The 21,612-nt window shown below is 34.7% G+C and overlaps 1 protein-coding gene across 1 annotated transcript in view; it reads left to right on the top strand.

Moving 5' to 3' along the window:
• The window catches only part of SEMA3C (semaphorin 3C), a 183,465-nt gene that overhangs the window by 102,764 nt on the left and 59,089 nt on the right, over positions 1-21,612 (top strand). Inside the window, exons 6-10 of the mRNA XM_019661576.1 lie at positions 9,599-9,689; positions 14,398-14,517; positions 15,929-16,071; positions 17,659-17,773; positions 19,743-19,812. Of these exons, the coding sequence (XP_019517121.1) occupies positions 9,599-9,689; positions 14,398-14,517; positions 15,929-16,071; positions 17,659-17,773; positions 19,743-19,812 (539 nt within the window). The remainder of the gene's footprint in view (positions 1-9,598; positions 9,690-14,397; positions 14,518-15,928; positions 16,072-17,658; positions 17,774-19,742; positions 19,813-21,612) is intronic.

The following is a 21,612-nucleotide window of genomic DNA, read 5'->3' as shown; positions in this document are numbered from 1 at the left end:
ATACCGATAACAAAAGAGGAATACAAGTCACTTTTGACTTTTGCAATTACAAGAGGTCTCAAAGTGGTTACCATCAGCGTCCAGATGCTCTGATTACAGTGAACTACTTACTACTTGAGCAATGGTGACCAAAGTGTTAACATCTCCTAAGATGTATATACATTTTTTTGGTACCCTCTTTTTTGGCACCCCCAGTATATATATTTCTGAGTGGGAAATCTGAAAAATATAAAGGGAAAAACAATGGTGTAATTTCATAATTACTTAAAATGTAAAATATTGATAATATTTGCTTCAAATTATAGAAATATAGTATAAGCTCACTTTCTCATATTTATTTTAAGTAATTTCTTATTTATCTTTAGAATTTGGTAATCTTTTATGAGATACACAGAGACTTGTAAACCAGGATGCCAAGTGCCTTTGCTGGAAAGAACTTTATATAATTATTATGTCATACTTTCATTTAGACCAACGTTGGTTTTCACTAGGGTATTCTAGCCTAATTCTTACATTGGTTAAAATGATTTGGCGTTCTATGAACAAAAACATGTGCTACACTAAATGTATAGCTAATGTATCATCAACTATATGGCTGGTTCAACTTCACCTGTAATATTTCAGATTGTGTTTATCCCCATTCACAATTACTAAGGAAACTATTCATTAAACCAAAGGAGTTTTTCTTCATTCTTTTAGCCAACCATATTGTTTTACTTAATATAAGTATTTTAAAAACTGAACTCTTTCAAATTACTTTTCTTTGGTTTCATTACGCAACTTAAATCTAGAAAGTCCAATTCTTAAATCATGTCTTAATTTAATTTTACAGATTAGAATCATAAACAAATTAAATATTGCTACTGATACACCTTATTAAGTGTATTTCCCTTTAAGAAGCATTCATCTACGTTAGTACTAATGTAATTGAACAATGATTCTCTCTATATTCCTTTATTGTTAAATTTTTTCAGACATGTAATTTAATCATGTATATATTTTGGTGAATAAAAAGTCATTTAGAAATAACTGAGTAGATATAATTTAACCCCATATTGAGACATTTCCAAGTAGTTCACGATGTGAAGTATTAAAATTCTTAAAGAAATGGAAAGCTATGCTTCTTGGAGGAGTACAGTTGGCTGTATTGAGCTTGTCATTAGAACCACATGCCTGTGATCAATTGATTAAATAAACTACTGCTCCAGACGTCTGCAATCTGTCAGACACTCCGCTGAAGACTGTGCAGCCACAGTACAGGCCAACAATAGCATAGCCATTTTCAGGGCCCAGATTTCCAACGAAGTCATTCTCCCATGTACAAATTGCCCACTATGCACGTCAAGGCTTTAATTGGAAAGTTGGTCCAAAACATAATCTCCTTTGGAGAACCAGCATGGAATACATTTTAATCACTTTACTAAATATGAACTACTTTAGTCTCACTTCAAAAGATGTGTTTCAAAGGGAAAGCATTTCCATTAATTAATCTCTTCAAATAATATGTGAACATTTTAAAAGCCAATTTTAGAATGAAAAGGGTTATGAATTTTACGCTTTATATGTTTTGCTTGGTAGTCAAGGGGTTTCATCATAACACTATATTTATATACATGTCTGTACTAAATATAGAATAGAGTTTTATCAACCACCTAATGTATTTATTTCCTGTAGGATAAAAGGTCCCCAAGCATAACATGATCACATGACGGAGAAAGTTGTAGTTTGAAAGAATTCTCCTTCTTATTCATCGCTCACATTGTATTTTGTAATGTCCAGAGATAATACTCACTGTTAACACCCTGTGTTAGTACTAAGATATGTCATTTTCATGTATTTGTAACCAGTTTGAACGTAAACCAATTTAGGGTGGAATACTCATTCATTATTCAGTATTATTTCTGAGATAATGCCCACCACCTTTTATCTGCCTGTCAAATAGCGATTCATTGGTTCTCAGAGAACACCTTATGGGCCTACTTTGCTTCTGGAACAACACACACGTTCATTATACCCTGTAACTCTGCTCTTATTCTGTGAGTCTGATTCAGAGCTTTCCTAGAGCATTTCAGTGGTGCTCGTCCGAAGAGCCTACAATCCCTGCTGCATCATTCCCTAACTGGTTTGTCTCTTCCATCCACTGTCTTTATTCTTTGTCTTGTTTCTGGAAGAAGGTAAAGCATAAAACATTAATAAAAAAACAATTATTGTTCAATTTTGATGCACATTCTTGGAATAGTGGTGCCACACCTTATTGCTGGTTGATTTTATTAGAAGTCTCCATAACAACAGTTCTAACAATCAAAAACCATTTAAGCCCCTGACCTTATTAAGCAGGTAACCTTACCTTTGACTGACCAAGAATATCACAGACATCCAAATTATTTCCTGGGCTTTTGAGGCAAATTAGTGACAAACTTTTCTGTTTATGCATCTTTTTGTAGCCTTCCTCTTGTCAGAAGAAAAGCTGTGCCCATTTCTTATCAGTAATGTTTTTTGATTAATAACCTTCATTTCTCTGTTTTATATCTTCTTTCCCTTTCCTCTATATTTACTTTTTGTCTTTTGAAAAATAGGATTATGTTTTCTTTCCTTAAAATTGTTAACTTGGATCAGTGACTATTTTAGACTCGTCTCCTTCCTTTTTCTTGACTGCATCACAAAACCTCTCAGAGGAGTAGGCTGTACTTAAATCTTTTATATTTCTATTTTTCATGTCTTTATTAAACCATTTTAATCTTTCAGTCCCACCATTAATTAAAATTATTTCCTTTTTAGTGGAATTTGTAATGTTTATTTGTTAGGTTTTATAAATGTGCAGTTTATTCTTTGTTTAAATTTATTTTTTTTACATTTATTTAGACATTTAGTATTTTATTTTATTTATTTTTATTTTTTATTTTTTTAAGATTTTATTGGGGAGTTAGGGGAGGAAACAGCACTGGGGAATCAGGGGAAGGGGAACAGACAAGTTGCTGGCCTTTTCTTCTTCAGTCTAGTTGTGGAGGACATCGCTTCACTGGCCCATGTTGGTGTTATCATTGCGCTCTTCCCCGGTAAGGCAGATCGGTCACCGGCCTCTGAACGACCACTCACGGCAGCTCTTGGCAGTTCACAACGGCTGCTGGCCACTCACGCTGGCTGCCGGCCACACACGGTAGCTTATGGCAACCCACTGTAGCAGGGCTGCAGCCTACACCATCACTGGCGACTGACGGCAGCCCAGCTCCAGGTCGAGCTGTTGTTCACCATCTTAGCTGTAGAGGGCGCAGTGTCACTGGCCCTCATGTAGGATCCGAACCGGGGCCCTGCTGCTCAGAGCTGGCGTCCTAAGCCAGCTCTTAACCAACGTGCCTCTCTGCTGGCCCAAGACATTCAGTATTATTTTATATTAATTTTTGGTGTACAGCATAGTGATTAGACATTTATATAATTTAAGAAGTGATCCCCCCACTAGTCTAGTACCCACCTGGCACTATGCATAGCTATTATCATATTATTGACTATATTCTCTATGCTTTACTTTACATCCCCATGATTATTTTGTTACTATTAATTTGTACTTTTTAATCCCTTCACCTTTTTCACTTTACCCCCAACCCTCTACCAGTATATCACCTCAGTAAATCTAGTACTCATCTGATACTGTACATAGTCATTACAATATTGTTGACTGTATTACTAATTCCTTATGCTATACCCTACATCCTCATGACTACTGTGTAACAACCAATTTATATTTATTAATCCCTTCCCTTTCTCACTCACCCCGAACCCGTTTCCCATCTGGCAACCCTCAAAATGTTCTCTGTATCTATGAGTTTGTTTCTACTTTATTTATTTTGTTCTTTAGATTCCACATGTAAGCAAAGTCACATTGCACCTGTCTTTCTCTGTCTTACACTCCACTCAGCACAATACCCTCCAGGTCCATCCATGCTGCTGCATATGGCAAGAACCCATTCCCATTCATGGCCATTGTATATATGTACCACCTCTTTTTTATGTATTCGTCCATTGATGGACACCCAGGCTGTCTCCACATCTTGGCCATTGAAACAGTGCTGCAATCAACATATAGATGCACACATACCCTCGAAGTAGTGTTTTGGGTTTCTTAGAATAAATACCCTGAAGTGGGATTACCGGGTCCTTCTTTGTCTTTTGTTATACCCTTTATTTTAAAGTTTGTTTTGTCTGGCATAAGTATTGCTGCCTCAGGTATTTTTTCTAGGGTTTTCTTGTGTTCCCATTTTCATGAAGTAATCTTTTCCCCATCTCTTTACTTTCAGCCTGTGTGTGTCTTTTGATCTCAAGTGAGTCTCTTATAGGCAGCATATGTAAGAGTCTTATTTTCTTATCCATTCAGCCACCCTATCTTTTGATTGGAGCATTTAATCCATTTACACTTAAAGTTGATAGATATGTAGTTATTGCCATTTTATTTTTCACATTTTTGATCTTTGTTCTCTTCTTCTTCTTAAAGAAGACCCTCTAAGATTTCTTGTAATACTGGTTTGGTGGTGATGAACTCCTTTAGCGTTTTCTTGTCTGGGAAGGAAGCTCCTTATCTGTCCTTCAATTCTAAATGATAGCCTTGCTGGGTAAAGTAATCTTGGTTGTAGGTCTTTACTTTTCATCACTATGAAAATTTCCTGCCAATCCCTTCTGGCCTGCAAAGTTTCCGTTGAGAAATCCAGCTAATAGTCTTATGGGAGGTCCTTTGTAGGTAACTAACTGCTTTTCTCATGCTGCTTTTAGGATTCTTTTCATCGTCTTTGACCTTCGGCATTTTAATTATGATGTGTCTTAGTTTGGGCTTCTTTGCATACATCTCGTTTGGGACTCTGTGCTTTCTGAGCTTTTATACCTATTACCTTTACCATGAACGTTTTCCATCATTATTTTATTCAAATAGATGTTCAAATCCTTGCTGTCTCTCTTCTCCTTCTGGTGTCCCTATAATGTGAATGTTGATACACTTGATATTCTTCCAGAGGCCCATTAAACTCTCCTCATTTTTAAAAATGTTTCCGTTCTGATTGGGTGCTTTCTGCTACCTTATATTCTAAATCACTGGTTTGATCCTCTGTTCATCTAATCTACTGTTGATTCTCTCTAATGTATTCTTCATTTTAGTTATTGTATTCTTTATTTCTGACTGGTTCTTTTTTATGTTGTCTATCTCCGTTTTTATGTTTCCTGTCTCTAGTGAAGTTCTCCCTGAGATCACTGAGCATCCTTATAACCAGTGTTTTGAACTTTATATCTAGTAGATTGCTTGTCTCCCATTTTGTTTAGTTCTTTTTCTGGAGCTTTGTTCTGTTCTTTCATTTGGGACATGTTTCTTTGTCTCCCCATTTTGACTGCCTCCTTGTGTTTGTTCCTATCATTAGATAGGACTGCGTTAGATAAGAACCCAGTGGTGCAGTCTCCCTGGTCACAAGAGCCAGGTGCTTCAGGTATGTTTCTTATATGGGCTGTGTGTGCTCTCCTGTTGTAGTTTACAAGACTTGATTGCTGTTTGCACATCAATGGGAATGACTGACCCTCAGGCTGATTGGTTATGAGGACTATCTGTGACTACAGTGGAGGAACTGTGGTGCAGGGGCTGACTGTTCAGATCAGGGTTCACTTTAGCGGGGCCCTGATGCCTTCCCCGTCTGCCCTTTGGTTGTGTCATTCTTGGAGGTGGCCAGGTGTTGCTCCAGCTTGGTCCGAAGCTGATCACCACATGTACCAGCCCTGGGTTCTCCTAGGATGAAACCCACTTCAGGCCAAGTTTAGCCGCAGCCTGTGCTCTGCCTGGGGCCACCAGGTATGAGCTACAAAGCAATACACTGATGATTTTCTTCGACACTGGACTTACAGGTGCCTTGAGTGGCCAATCTGCCTCTGAAGTGAGGCTGGCTGTCACTAGGGCTGGACTTAGGGCTGTTCAGTCAGAGGTACATGATACACCAAAATCAGATACTGCTAGTTTGGGTTTTGTGAACTTTTGAGAGATTTTAGGAATGTCTGCAGCATGAGCCAAGGCAGGCCATTTATACAGAAAAGCCACTGGAAATGGCTTGGATGTGCCTGAAAGTTGGGTGAGATGAGATCTCCAGGAATCACTAGGGTGGGGAACAAAAGGTGTTATCCAGTTTGATAGAGACTGAGATATTATCGTGTCTGCCTGTGTCTGCAGGTAGGGAGGGGGGAGAGCTCAACAAAGAAATAATGGCTCCCACCCAGGAGGAAGCTACACCTCCAGTTCTTGCCCTGTAACCAGACAATTCAGTTTCTCCCCAGCACCTTTTGAGCTGCTACCCCAGCCCTGGAGCTCACAGTGAGTGAGTCCATCAGCAAGTAAATTCGTGTGCAGTCCCTTTAAGAAGACCAGCCACAATCTCCACTGGTTTGCACAACCAGAAGTTATGGGGACTTCTCTCCCTGGCACTGGCCCTGGACTGGGGAGCCTGGTAAGGGGCTGGGACCCATCACTTTTCCAGGGGGTACCTCTGCAACCAAGATGTCCCTCCCAATTCTTAATTGTCACACATGGGTGTGGGACTAGCCCTTTCTATTTCTCTGCCTCTTCTACCAGTCTTGAGGTAGCTTCTTTTGTATGTTTATATTTGTAGGGCTTTGGTTCAGCTAGACTTGGAGAGTATAGTGTGAAAAGAGAGGCTGTGATTGAGACCTGAGGATCTCCTAACGTTAGTTGTCAGGTGGAGGAAAAGGGACCTTCAAACAATACTAAAAAGAAATAGCCAGAGAAGTAAGGGGATGGGAAACAAGAGTGTGTTGGTTCTGGGACTAAAAATAAGTCATTTAAAAAGATAGAAGTAGGCCACAATCTCTAGTACCACTGGGAATCCAAGTAAGATGAAGCCTGAAAAATAAGCACTGAATGTGTAGCATGATTGTCATTAAGGATCTTATCAAAAAGGGGTTCAATAGAACAATTGAGGTTGAATGCCTAATTGAATGCATTGAGAAGAAAGAAGTCAGGAAGTGATGATGAGTATATGTAGTTATTTAAAAAACATGACTCTGAAGGAGAGTAATGTGTAGGAGCTGAAGGGATTGTTGAAATGATGAGGTAAAGGATCCAATTAATAAAATCAAAGAAGAAGAGGCATAATGGAAAATATAATATGCCTAATAAGACTGGATCAGATGAAATCCAAAGCCTTGGTAGAACAATTGGCCTTAAGGAGAAATAGTTCCTCTCGTGTATTAGTGGATGTATCAGTGTACATATACACGTATTTATGTGTTTGCTGGTCAGAACATGAAGATGTCTCATTTAAGGGCTTCACTTCCTCAGCAACATAATTATCAATCATATGAGCGGAGAATAAGTTAGGAGATTTGACTAAAGGGGCAATGGTTTGAAATTATTAATAGAAGAACCAGTTGACAGAGTCCTTGAAAGGTTGCTGAGCAGTATATAGGGTTCATTTTGGGTTCGTGATCACAAATCTATACTTTGTTGAATTTACCTTGTTGGATCACCTGAAAAATTCTTAAGAAATTTGGAGGCAAGTATGGAGAATGTAGATAGATGTGTCCTTCCAGGCTGTGGATGAAATGAAAATATCACAGATTCAAGCAACTTAATAACTATGCAAAAAAAATACTGAAATTAAAAAGTATGGAATCTAAATTAGTTACTAAGGAAGCCAAGAAGAGAGAAAGCTGATGAACTGGAAAAAATAGGGTTTCTAGGAGATCAAAGAAGCATTGCAGGGTGCTTGAATTACTGATTATTCAGGTGGACCACATCTCTGCCTGGTGATGGCAAGATCTAGACTATAACTGTGTAAGTACAGGGATGTTGTGCGATGCCGGAGTAGGTCAGTGGAGAGGAAGTGGTAGCTAAGCCATCTCACCAATTCCTGCAGTGCCAACTCTCACTTTTTTAGTCAAACCTACGTATGTTGCTGACTAAAGAATCACAAACAGGCTTACTAATTTTATTGGTTTGCCTCAAGTTTATCATTATTTATTTAGTTTAGTCATTATATAAATGATGACCTTTTACAAACCAGATGTAGCTATGAGCCAGGGGACTGGATTTTAATTTTGCTTTTGTCAATGCACTGTTTTGCAATATGATCTCAGACAAGTCCTATTTTCCTCATCTGTAGAGTTAATTCATCGAAGAGGATCCTGTTGTAGGACCTTTCCAGGCTGTAATACTGTGATTCTTTTTAAGCTCTATGCATCCCTATTGCTTCAGGGATGTCCTGCCAATACGTCAAATTCAATAAAACAAAAAAAAACTAGTTTTATTTTCTTTAAGGATTCAAAACTTCAGAATCATCCTTGTTTTCTTCATCTTCCCGAACTACATTCAATTTGTAATTGAATGCCAAGCTCTGCTGATTTTCACTTTACAAATTCTCTTGCATTTTTACTGCTCTTGCCATGACCTCTGACATCCTGGTTTGTCAGTTGATTATTACCTAATTCCTGGACTACTACAATTGAAAACAAATCTATTTTCTTGAATCCAGTGTCTGTTTTTATAGCTGCCACTCTCAATCTTCTTAAAGCACAAGGTAAGGCCCACTTTTCTAAAAGCAGCATTTTGATCTTTTTATTTCCATAGCGAAAAAAATTGAGCTGACATTCCTTTCAGGATAATTTTGAAAAACCTTAGCTTGATGATTAAGGTCCTCCATCATCTAATGCAACCAGCAATTTTTTTCATAGCATTTTAGCAGTAGCTTTTACTAATTTAACTTACATAAGAAAAAGATAAATATAAATATACAATCAAAAAGTTCCTTCTCAGTGAGGCTACACTGATCATTATATTTCATATTGAACCCATTGCCCGTAATCCTTGGGCTTTCCTAGTCCCATTCCCTGCTTAATATTTCTCTTAAGCACTGAACACCATCAAACATACTCTATATTTCATGTATTAATTCTCTTTATATTCTATATTTACGTATTTATATTTGCCATCATCATGTTATAAATTACTTGAGGTTAAAGATTTTTGTCTTACTTTGTTTTCTGGGCCCCAAATGTTTTGTCAATGCCTTGCACATAGTAGATGCTCAGTATATTTTTGTTAAGTAAATAAATGAATGAGGAAATAGAGCATTTTTATCTAAATTATGAATTATTGTGTTGAATCTAGTGTAATGCTTTATAGAACAAAATTAAGTGGAAACAAAATTTTGTATTTAAAAAAGTCTTGATTGTTTTTGGAAATATTGTAATCCTATACACATCATGCCTCTGTGGACAATTTTCTGCATTTGGTCAATGTCCAATTTATCTAGTTCAGGTTTACAATAATCCTTGATTTCCAAGTGGTTTTTACTGATGTTGATTTGAAGAAAACTTGATGGATCAGCTTTATGGGAAATGTAATAGGATGAGAATTCGACCTGCTGAGGTTAGCTTGCAATTTATAAATGGATTCTTTATATGGGCCAGGAAAGTCTTAATATAATAAATTGGGAAGGCATTAAGTAATCAAGCCGACAGCTTATTATTTATAATGGTGCTTTGTTTTACTAAAGAACAATTGGTTAACTGAATATAAAGTTATTCATTGTTACTATATTTTTCAATTTTATCTATAATAAAGGATCAAGTTTTCATGATTGACTCCAAGTGTGAATCTGGAAAAGGACGCTGCTCTTTCAACCCCAATGTGAACACAGTATCTGTTATGATCAGTAAGTGGAAAGTGAAAGAGGGATTGGCTACATATAAAATACAAAGGAAACTAAGGACCGTAAATTGGTGACATGGCATGTCATTTTTGATAATTGCATGAATAAAATAATAGGAAGAAAATTACGTGCTGAGAAATAGAAATTTTAGTATCTCATTTCCAGGAATATTTAAGATTAAATAATAAGCATGTATTTTTTCATTTAACAACTACTATAATTCCTAGAGCAAGTCAATAATGTAGAAAAAAAATCTGTATATATATATATATATATATATATATATATATATATAAATATATATTATAATTTTCAATGTTTTCTGTAGTTATTTTTCTAGAATTAAATATACCCACTTTTTCTCATGTTTTAGTAATCATTTGCAAATGATTAAAAATGGTTTTTCTTTCAAATGAAAGAATAACAAAGTTCATGTGTTAGCCAATACATTCTCTTTGGATTGTCTAGAAGTTGCTATATTAAATAAAAAGTGATAATAAAGTCACTTTTTTATTTTCTCATTTTCCATAAAATATATCAGTTAAGAAGCAGGCCCAATTGCTTGCTGCTGTTACATTGACAAATCAATGTCTTTGAGTCCTGATCATCATATGCCTTTCTATAACTCACTTGAAAGATACTATTTTCTGGTCAATTAAGATACTTCTAGAATATGTCTGATTTAACATGAATTCACTGTCAAGACAAATCTTGGATTTCAGTGTTGACTATACAGCAGGTGCTTTTTCCTCTTTGTTTTTTCTGTGTATTGCCAGTGGTAACATTACGTCATTTGACAATAGAACATGTGGAAAAATAATTATTATGTTCAAAATGCTTTGCTTTGTTCATAAAGAGGTAACCCTTCTTTTCTGTCCCATATCTGGAAACTAAATTAAGACAGGTATATCCAGCACTGACTAAAATGGGAGCTTGGAAGTTATCCAGTGAATTATTTCCATATGGTCATTCAAATTGGGCAGGGAGGAGATAAAAGCATATCTTTAGGACAAAAAATTAGAAAGCTTTGAAACCACAAGGTATCCAAATATATCTGATGCAGGGTTTTCAGACAAGTTTCTAAATTTTACTTAATAGAAGCAGTGTCTTGGAAGTCTTTTCTTTATTAGGAAGGAAATTTTATTCACCTGTAGAAAGTTATATGTTATATATAAAAATGTATACACATTTTAAGAAAGGGGAAAACTGTATTAAAATTGTAATACTCAATAGACACCAATAACAAAAGATGAATGCAAATCACATTTGACTTCTGTAATTACAAGAAGTGCCCAAAGTGGTTACATCAGCATCCAGACATTTCTGATTATGGAGAACTAGTGCTTGAGCAACACTAACCAAAGTGTCCACTTGTATACATTTTTTGGCACCCCCGGTATATAGAGTTTTCATTTATTTCAAGTTAAATGCTATTAAAATAAACCTAAAAGATCCATTATCACTAATACTGGAGTTTTATCTCTTCAAATATTGCTTAGAACAAAAAAGAATTATAACAAGACATTATGAATCTTTCTGTTAAATTGTGATAAACCATTTAATGATTTTTCCCTCAGAGAATTAGATTTTTTATTTTTTACAAATTAAAGTTAATTATTGGCCTTCATTTTTCAAGGACCTGAGACTTCAATTCCTATGCTCATGTTCCTATACTACCTTTTAATGTTTTAATTAACATTACAATTGACACTGACAATGAAAGTCATTAAACAATTTGCTTCACTTAAAAAATGAAACCAAAAAGCAGGAAGCTTTATAAGCTTTTTTTTTATCATTTTAATTGTTCTAGTGATTATCCCTATAAAATAAACTCTCCAATATTGTCTCCAATATTGCATAGTAGATTTGTGTAGTAATTTCACTTTGGCATATAGTGCTTTATCATTTCTGTTCATCTGAAATGGCCTAAATAACACAGATTGGTTAAAATATTTCTATCCATTAAAGTGCCGTTGAGAATTAAAATTCCAAATTTCACCATGCAGTGTGGCATTTAACCCAATGTGCAAATTGAGTGTTCTTGTGCTACTTTTAGTCATTGTTGTAGCACAACAAAGAAGTCAGATTGTATCTCTTAAAGAGCTTATCAACAGCCTCATGAGGTTTTGCTGGTCAGTTCAAGTGCAACTGGAAAACTAAAGTTTTAGATTCAAGTTAATAGGCCCAACTTTATCTTTGAATAAATCCTACAAAGAAATTCTGAAAATAATATACCCTACTCTCAAATAAAATTCTTTCCAAAGTGACATTACTTAATATTTTTTATACAAAAAAAGCAGAAACTTTATTATTTCTAACTTCTTATTAACATTACTGAGAATTCAAGACAGAAAATGAGGTCAGTCACACATGTAGGATTTTGTCATTTACGACATAACTAACCAGGTCGTATGCAGTAGGATTGGAATCAGGCCTCTTCTCCGTACTCCATCCTCTGAGTGTCCTTTTCCTTCCTGGAAACAGATATGATCATTTATAGCTGTGCTAATGAATCTCTCAAATAACAGGAATTTGTAACCCACGGTTTTGGGGGTGTTTTGGTATAACAAAATTATACTGGAGTAAAATAGTTAATTACAAACTGATCTTCATTTAACAACCACTGTATCTACAGAATATTTATGTATTCATAACTGCTCACAGAATTTTTAACTTCATAACTATTCACAGAATCTTTAAGAAGCTAAACTTCTCAAAATGCTTTCATGCATATTTTCATCTCCCTATAAGACTGTTCCCATGGGCTTTAGACCTCTCCTAGGAAGCAGAACTGGGCAACACAACGCCTGCTGTTAGCCACTTGCTAACTGGTAGGGGTCCAGCTCCTTACCTGGTGAGCATGTATGAAAGACATTCCATTGTCCATTCTGCCCTCAGCCAACTGGTGTTGCTTCTTACTCAACAGTGAGCTTAGAGTGCTTCAGAATGTTCCAGTCCTGCCCAAAGGACCACAGTCTGAAGGTAGCCAGGGAGTAATTCTAGAGCATCAGTCAAAGAACACAGCTGTGTGGTGGTTCAGTGGTCCAGACCTGATTGATTTTATTCTTTTGTAAATAGGCATTTAACTACTGTTTTATACTCTAAGGTCACATATACCAATTCACTGCTTACTCTCCTTACTAGGGTAAAAGTTAATGTAGATCTTAACGAATAAGCTAAATGTTAAACATTATATAGATAGATAGATAGATAGATAGATAGATAGATAGATAGATAGATAAAAATATCTGATTCTGCCATTAATGATCATTTAATTTTAAAATATCTTGTTTCTGCACTCTGTTTTTTTTTTGTGGATTAATATGTTAAGCCATGTGTGGCTTATTAATACTATTTTATTAACATAATATTAACAGGCTATGTGTTACAATTGAAAAAGTAGCAGTTTGTTTACCTTACAGAAACCTTCTAGCACTAAAAATCAAAACATATACTTTTAATGATGAAATTATTTTATCATTAATAGCATCTCGACAATTTTAATGTTGCCTCTGTCATGAAATGATACTAAAAACTGTTATTTTTAATTTATTCACTAAAATCATAGAATTTTCAATATGTGGTGAGAAATTTTGAGATCATGATTGAATTTTCATATTTTACTAATGACAAGACAGTTTCAGAGTACTAAATGACTTAGCCTGAATTCCCAGTTTGTTAATTACTGCCTAAAGTAGAAACCGTTTTCTGACTCTTACAGTATTTTTTATTTATTAAAAAAAAGTAATAAGCCATTTTCTTATCTTTTACACATATTATTTCTGACATTTCTGATACACACTGTATAAACAAAGGTATTTAGTATAATTAGGTACAGACAGAGGATTTTTATTTCTATGTAGAATAAAGTTGTTTTGCTAATCATACAGGCAATAATGAGGCCAGATTAAACTTTATCCAAGTTTTTTTTTTGGTGGACAGTGTAAACCAATTAATAATTATAGGGGCCGACCGAGTGGCGCAGTTGGTTAAGAGTTGGCTTAAGACCGCAAACTCTGAGCAACAGGGACTGCGGTTCAATTCCCACATGGGACAGTGACGCTGGGCCCGAGCTGAGCTGTTGCTGAGCTGCCAACAGGTGGCAGGATGGCTCAGCTGGTGTAACAACAAGATTGCCTTTTTGATGGTGGGCTACACCCACCCACAACTAGGACTGAACTTGGCACCTTGAGCTGAGCTGCCTCCCGGATGGCTCAGTGGATAGAGCGTGCGCTCTTAACAAGGCTGCCGGGTTTGACACCCGCATGGAATGGTGGCTACGCCCACCTGCAACTAAGACTGAACTTGGCACCTTGAACTGAGCTGCCACCCGGATAGCTCAGTGAATAGAGCGTGTGGTCTTAACAACAAGGCTGCTGCTTCGACTCTCGCATGGGATGGTGGCTACGCCCACCCGCAATTAAGATTGTAACACAGCACCTCAAGCTTAGAGGCCATGAGCTGCCTTCGGGCAGCCAGATGGCGACTGGCGCCCTCCACAATGAAGACTGAAGAACAACAACTTGGCTGGTCCCCTTCTCCAATTCCCTAACGCTGTTCCCCTCCCCCAATTCCCCAATAAAATTAAAAACAAAAAACAATACTTATAAACACTGTAATATGTGGGATGATCTAATAAGCAGGTTCTCCTTGGTTTTTAAAATAGCCTTAAAAAACATTTACAATTGTGTTGACATTTTCTTTTTCATAGATGAGGAGCTTTTTTCTGCAATGTATATAGATTTCATGGGGACAGATGCTGCCATTTTTCGAAGTTTAACTAAGAGGAATGCAGTCAGAACTGATCAACACAATTCCAAATGGCTAAGTGGTAAGAAAACATTTTGTGCATTTTTTTTTGAGAATCATGCTTTATGTTAATTTGTTTAATTCCATAATGCAAATTAGGTTAAAATAGTTAAAAAATTACAATGCCAGGCCATGAGCTGAGTAACAGTTCTGTACTTTATGATTTTAAATATTTAAGATAAATGATTGAAACAGTCCAGCTCATATTCTTTCATTAAGCATCATGCAGTTATCATAGGATATATAAATAAATAAAAATGACAGTAGTATTCATCATGCATGCCCATATACAAGAAACTTCTCCAGTTGTTTAATTGTAACGTATTACCATTTATGCCATTTATTCATTTAGCTTGCTTGCATATTTTAACAATGCCAAATCTGATTTTTTTTCTAAACTTATGACACATATAATGAATACAGTATAGTCAGACACTTCTATTTGTTTTATACGTAGATTCTAAAATTATAAAACTGGTATACATTATTTTTTCATAGTTTGACTGATAATGGAAATCACAGATATAATAATTTTGTGATTACTGGTATTTGGCTGCTTCCAGTTCTTGGGATCACATGGACTTCACATCAGGAAAGGGGCTCATTTCACTTCAATGCACAATTCCATCCGGTTTCTGTTGTTTAGAGGAGGAAGAAACCACCAATGTCTTTGTCATTTCACCCTGTGAAAATGTCTAGCTCACCCTACATTTGGCAGTTCGCTTAACATTGCACAGTTAAGCATGAATCGCCTCAGTTAAGCATCTTATTTGACTGCTAGACTACAAGAAAGCATTGATGTCCATTTACTTCTTCAAATTATTCCTCCAGTACATCTGGAAATAGAATATCCCAAAGGTTGTTTTGTGCTTGAAATAAGGAATCCCTCTGTCTTCAAATGACTTCATTATTTTTTGCTTGAAATAGTTCCCCTTCATTTCATATGCTGTGTTTTAAGAAAAATGTGGTTTTTAGATCTTGGGCTCCCAACTCCTCAGTCTGCTTCGATGAATTTGCGTTTTTTATGCACTAGGTTGAAAACCACACTTTCCTTTCTATAAAACGGCCATCAGAGTCCCTGGGAAATAAATGGTAGAAACGTTTTTCAATTTTTTAAAACTCACCGGTGCACAAAGAGTTTTTTGCATTTACTGAACTTCCAGGATGTTTTGAAGACAGAAAAATAGTTTGAGCTTCATATTATAACTATATTTTTGTGGCACTTGACATTCCAAATGTGGTATGTAGACTGAATACACTTACTGCTTTGAGATTTTTTGCCTATGAACATCAAATTATTTTTCTATATCAAGGATGGAGAACGCATGTGCCTGTGGTCTACTTGCCTGAACAGTAGGTGGATTTTCATCATGCGTGCATGTGTATGTATATATATGTGTGTATATATGTATAGTCCTTGTATTTTTTTTCAGAACCTATGTTTGTGGATGCACACGTTATCCCAGATGGAACTGACCCAAATGATGCTAAGATTTACTTCTTCTTCAAAGAGAAACTGACTGACAATAGCAGAACCACAAAACAGATTCATTCCATGATTGCTAGAATATGTCCTGTACGTATTAATATTGTTTTTTTTTAATTCAGTTTAAACTAAAACCAAAGAAAAAGTTCACCCATTTTTTCCACCTCTAACCCTGTCTCTTCCAATCTGTTCTCTGTATCTATGAGCTGTTTTTTGTCGTTTTTGTTTTTGATCCCATATATGAGAGAGATCATACACTATCTGTCTTTCTCTGTATGACTTATTTCATTTAGCATAATGCCCTTGAGGTCCATTCATGTTGTCACAAACAACAAGATGCCATTCTTTTTATGGCTGAATAGTATTCCATTGTGTATATGTACCATATCTCTTTATCCATTCACTTGTTGATGGACACTATCTTGGCTACTGTAAATAATGTTGTAGTGAACATGACATGGGGTGCATATATCATTTCAAATTAGTGTTTTCATTTTCTTTGGATAAGTATAAGTGGAATTGCTGGATCATATGGTAGATCTATTTTTATTTTTTTTGAGGAACCTCCATATTATTTTCCATAGTGGTTGCACAAATTCAATTCACATTACCACTAACAGTGTACAAGGGTTCTCTTTACTCTACATCCTCGCTAACACTTGTTATTTCTTGTCTTTTTGATGATAGCCATTCTGACAGGTGCGAGGTGATAGCTTATTGTGGTTTTGATTTGCATTTCCCTGATGATTAGTGATGTTCTGCATATTTTCATGAACCTGTTAGCCATCTGTATGTTTTCTTTGGGAAAATGTCTTTGAGATCATCTATCCATTTTTAATCGATTTTTTTTTTGGCTGTTGAGTTGTATGAGATCTTTATGTATTTTGAATATTATCCACTTATCAGATACATGATTTACAATTATTTTTTTCCATTTAGTAGGTTACCTTTTCATTTTATTGATGGAAATAAAATGCTCTGCAGAAGCTTTTTAGTTTGATGCAGTCCCACTTGTTTGTTTTTGTTGCTTTGCTTTTAGTGTCAGATTTAAAAAATTATTACCAAGACCTACGCCAAGGAGCTTACCAGTAGCTTATCAATAGAGTCTATTTGTGAATGATCCCAATGCCATTTTCCCTACACTGGATAAGAAATATTTATATTAAAGCATCTGATTAGGAACACTGAAGAGTAAATGATAACAGACAAATGAAGGAGAAAAAATAGAACTATTGGTGACCATTTGGTGTTAAGTGTAAACCAACTCTTCTGACCACAGTAGAATCTGCAAGCTTCACTGTATACAATACTTATGTTTATATTGGATACAATGAGTTCTCAGGAAAAGGCAAATTAAATTATGGATTTCCCATAATGTTTTATGATTATTTATACCATATATTGTTAAATTTATAAAGCTTTAGGACATATATTCATTGAATTCATTTTTGAAACATTTTCAGTTAATACCATCCTGTAGAAGGCTAGTAGTGTAACCTATGGCTATTTTGTAATATAAAATATTGTAAATATTCCTCTAAATATTGATATCCAAATGGGATTAACATCTCGATCCTTAAGATTATAACAAATCCCCCAATACGAATCCAAGTTGAGTTGTTAATAGACTTCAATATTTATGTAAACAATCTGAAATGTGTTTACAAATGGTTTCAGAATGACACGGGCGGACTGCGTAGCCTTGTCAACAAGTGGACCACCTTCTTGAAAGCACGGCTGGTGTGCTCGGTCACTGATGAAGATGGCCCAGAAACACACTTCGATGAATTAGGTACATGGATGTGAATTTGAAAAATGTTTTTGAAAGAGAGTTTGTAAAGTTTAAAAAATTTAAGACACTCTCATTAGAGGATGTATTTTACATGGATGTTTTCAGCATAAACAATGTGCCAATTTGAATTAATAATCTGGATACTGTTAATAAATTTCCTTAAGTATTTCTTAAATGTTTTGCCACTGAATGCACTGCTGAAACATTTAGTTCATTGAAGTCACCATGATGTGTGAATGAAAATATGTGTGTGTATGTGTTTGTGTACGTGAGAGAGAAAAGTACTTGTATACTTTATATATAAGTAATGATGTTTGTGCTTTTCTAAAATGGATATGTATTTCATATATATATATATATATATATATATGTATATATATATATATATATATATATTTAAATGTTAATATTCTGTCTGTAAATCCGTTTGAGAATACAGCTATATGTTTTTACTATTGCAGTTAATGGACAGAATAGAGGTTAGATGAAAAAGTGTTAGAGTAGGAGTTAAACTTGTGCTCCATCCTTAGTTCTTTCTGGTGACTCTGGGACTAAATATTCTCAGCATGTGTGACATGAGGAAAGTTATACTTTCCAGATCAAATAAGGACTAACAATATGATTCCTTTCTACCAAGAAACAGCTTTCTTTTTAATCAGAATAACTTGGTACTCATTATAGTATGCTAAGTGCCATTTAGAAATGACTTTTATTTTGCTTTAATTCATTAAAATGTAAAATGCTGGTTATTCTCAGATTGGGAGACAGGTGAGGGGGTAAGCAATAAAAATGTATTATATGTGGAAAAATTTACTGATTCTAACAATTATATAAACTGAAATAAATAGTTGGTCTTCTCAAAAGCCATTATGTTGATCATAACAACAAAAATTTCTATGTCAGATTTTCTAGATAGAAGTACTAAGTATGATTTTCTGTTCTAACTTAATCACTCACTATTTCCCCCCATATTCTTTGCAACTAAACATATGTTTATGTTTCAGTGACTTACGGTATTTCAGTCTTTCTTGTTTTTTAGAGAAAGCTAGATGTATCAGCCTTCGTTAACATAAGAAAAAGCTAGTGGTTATTAATTTATTACTTAAGAGGTCCTAAATTCATTGTGAGTTTAAAATAAATACCTTGCTTTTTGGATTTCTTAGCAAAAATCTCATTTGCAACTATGTCGCTAAAAACAGACATTTCTTGTAATTATGACAATTGATTATTAATTGGGGTTTTCTATCAGAAATTTACTGCCGGGTTCTGTTATTTATTACTGTACCTTATTATCTATACCATTGTTTTTGCTCTAGTGTACTTTAAACTTCTTGTAGTTAGAGGAATTATTTATTAAGTAAAAATATCATTTGGAACTTTGACCATAAGCCAAATAAGTCCTATTATGCATAAAGAATAAAAGTCACTGTGAAAAAGTTTCTTCCATGATTCAACTTCTAACCCTAGGTCAAACAGAAATTGAGATTTGTAACAGGTTTTAAATTTTATATATATATATATATATATATATATATATATATATATGTTATCATAAAAGGATATTTAGAAAATGCAGAAAAAGAGAAGAAACAGGAAAATTTCTATAGCTCTGCTAACCAGAGACACTCATTAGTAATCTTATTGTATTCTGGTATATAGTTTAAGGTTTACATGGTTTTAGTCTATATTATATACCATTGTGCCTTTTCCATTCAATATTATTTCAATAACATGGTTTCTATAGGTTACAGTCTTCATAAATCCCTTTAGCGTTTGTATAACATTTTATTTAATTTACATTACCATGCACCTATCATTTAGTTCAATAGTGGTTTTCAAATTATAATGATGCATCAAGTATATCTTTTTGAATAGTACTTTTCATACTTGAAATTATTTTCTTAGGGTAAATTTTTTTAAATACGGTTAATATTTGGGACTTTTAAAAGAATGATTTTTCCCTTTTTAGAGGATGTGTTTCTGCTTGAAACGGATAACCCAAGGACAACACTAGTGTATGGCATTTTTACAACATCAAGGTAATTATTAATTACATTTTACAGGTTAAACAATAAACTTTATTGAGCAATAGTAATTATTACAAAAGCATTCTTTTCAATTTTTAATTTTACATAGCAATTAGGTTGTAACTTTCCCATTTTATTACTTTTGCTTGATTACCAAAATATATTTAAGCTGAACTAACACTTTCGACATAGTTCTGTATAGAGTATTTATAATGATTATATGATATTCTTCTCAAAAGAAGAAAAATATGAATTATAATGCAGGAACAAAGTACACATGAGTGTCAGATATTTTGTTTAGGAAATAATTTGAAAACTCCTGATTCAAATAAAAATTTTGGAATTTCTATTAAAATAACTTTTACTTCTGGAGCAGTGATTAGAAACTAGCAAAACACTGAATTTGTTTTCATCTTCCATATGACAGTATTTCATATATCTGAAGATGGGTTTAATGTTTTCTAATATCTCTAGAATTCCCAATTCCAATTATCATATATTTCAAGAAAATTCACCGTATTTCACCCTTTCTGCACATGTGTTTTCTTTTACACTGGGAATGTTACTCAGAAATCAGTGCAGTGTTCCAGCTATAAAATGACCAATGCGGAATGTAGTGGGTCCCTTCCATTAGACAATCAACTACAAAATGAAAATTTAAAGATACTAGCATTCTTGCTAGTGGGGGGAAACATGGTATGATTGTAAACTGTAATGAGCCATTCAATGAAAAAAAAATCACAGGGATATTGTTTATAAATCATTTTTACATTTGTACTGTAAGATATCTAAAAACATGTCCTTCAGGATAAGTTTAACTTCTGTTCTGACAAAGACGATAGTCTTGATTTAACTCAAAAAGATTTAACAAAGAAAAAAGAATCAAATTATTAAGAAAAATACATTTGTTTCAAAAAAAATTTTCCTGCTTTGTGTGTATCCCAACTGCATTTGTTTAACATTGAAAAATTTTAAATGGTCATTTCTGACTATTAGTGATAATGATTAATAATATAGCTTGTTTATTTTTTCCCCAGTGGTCATCTAAGTTTTCCATTGGCCATCTAAGTTTTCAATATGCATCTAATTTAAGAGAAATACGTGAGTCAGATAAATGTTGGTTTCAGTCAGTCTGCCTTAGTGACATTGGAAATGGTTTTCAGTAAGGATCAAAACAAATTTTATAAGATTTTACTGACTAAAGGTAATTTGAAGGAATCTGTTTTGGAGGCTATTGTTTTTTTCTGTGAATAACAGGGAAACTACCAGGTATGATCAAACAGTATGGTGAGAGTTTAAATTAAAAAAAAATTATTACAGTAAAAGACACATTGCCTCAAAATATTCCCTCTCCCTTCGAACACACTATCCCATTGTTGTTGTCACTTTCTGAAGCAGTTCTGGAAGTCCTCTTTTGTGAGTGTCTTTAGTTGTGCTGTTGTGGCTGCCTCAATGTCCTGAATTGATTCAAAATGTTTTCCTTTCATGGTCATTTTGACTTTGGGGAAGAGCCAGAAGTCGCATGATGCCAGATCCGGTGAATAAAGTAGATGAGGACACACCGTAATGTTTTTATTTGACAGAAATTGCCATATACCAGAAGCAATGTGTGGCACAGAGCCTTTCCTGTTGTGATAAAAATAAAATGCAGTGAATGCTGCTGCTGAGTGCCATCCAATGGAAAGGCAGGGATCTTCAATACAGGGAGAGTGGCCTTGAACCTTAGTAACAGTGTATGACAATTTTACACTTGTTTGGTGCACTCAGTTGGGTATGAGCTACGATTGAGAGAAGGCGTGTTTTAAAGTGTGC

This window comes from Hipposideros armiger, unplaced genomic scaffold (genome assembly GCF_001890085.2).
Source record: "Hipposideros armiger isolate ML-2016 unplaced genomic scaffold, ASM189008v1 scaffold_354, whole genome shotgun sequence".
NCBI lineage: Eukaryota > Metazoa > Chordata > Mammalia > Chiroptera > Hipposideridae > Hipposideros > Hipposideros armiger.
This window is presented reverse-complemented; position numbering and strand designations above follow the sequence as displayed.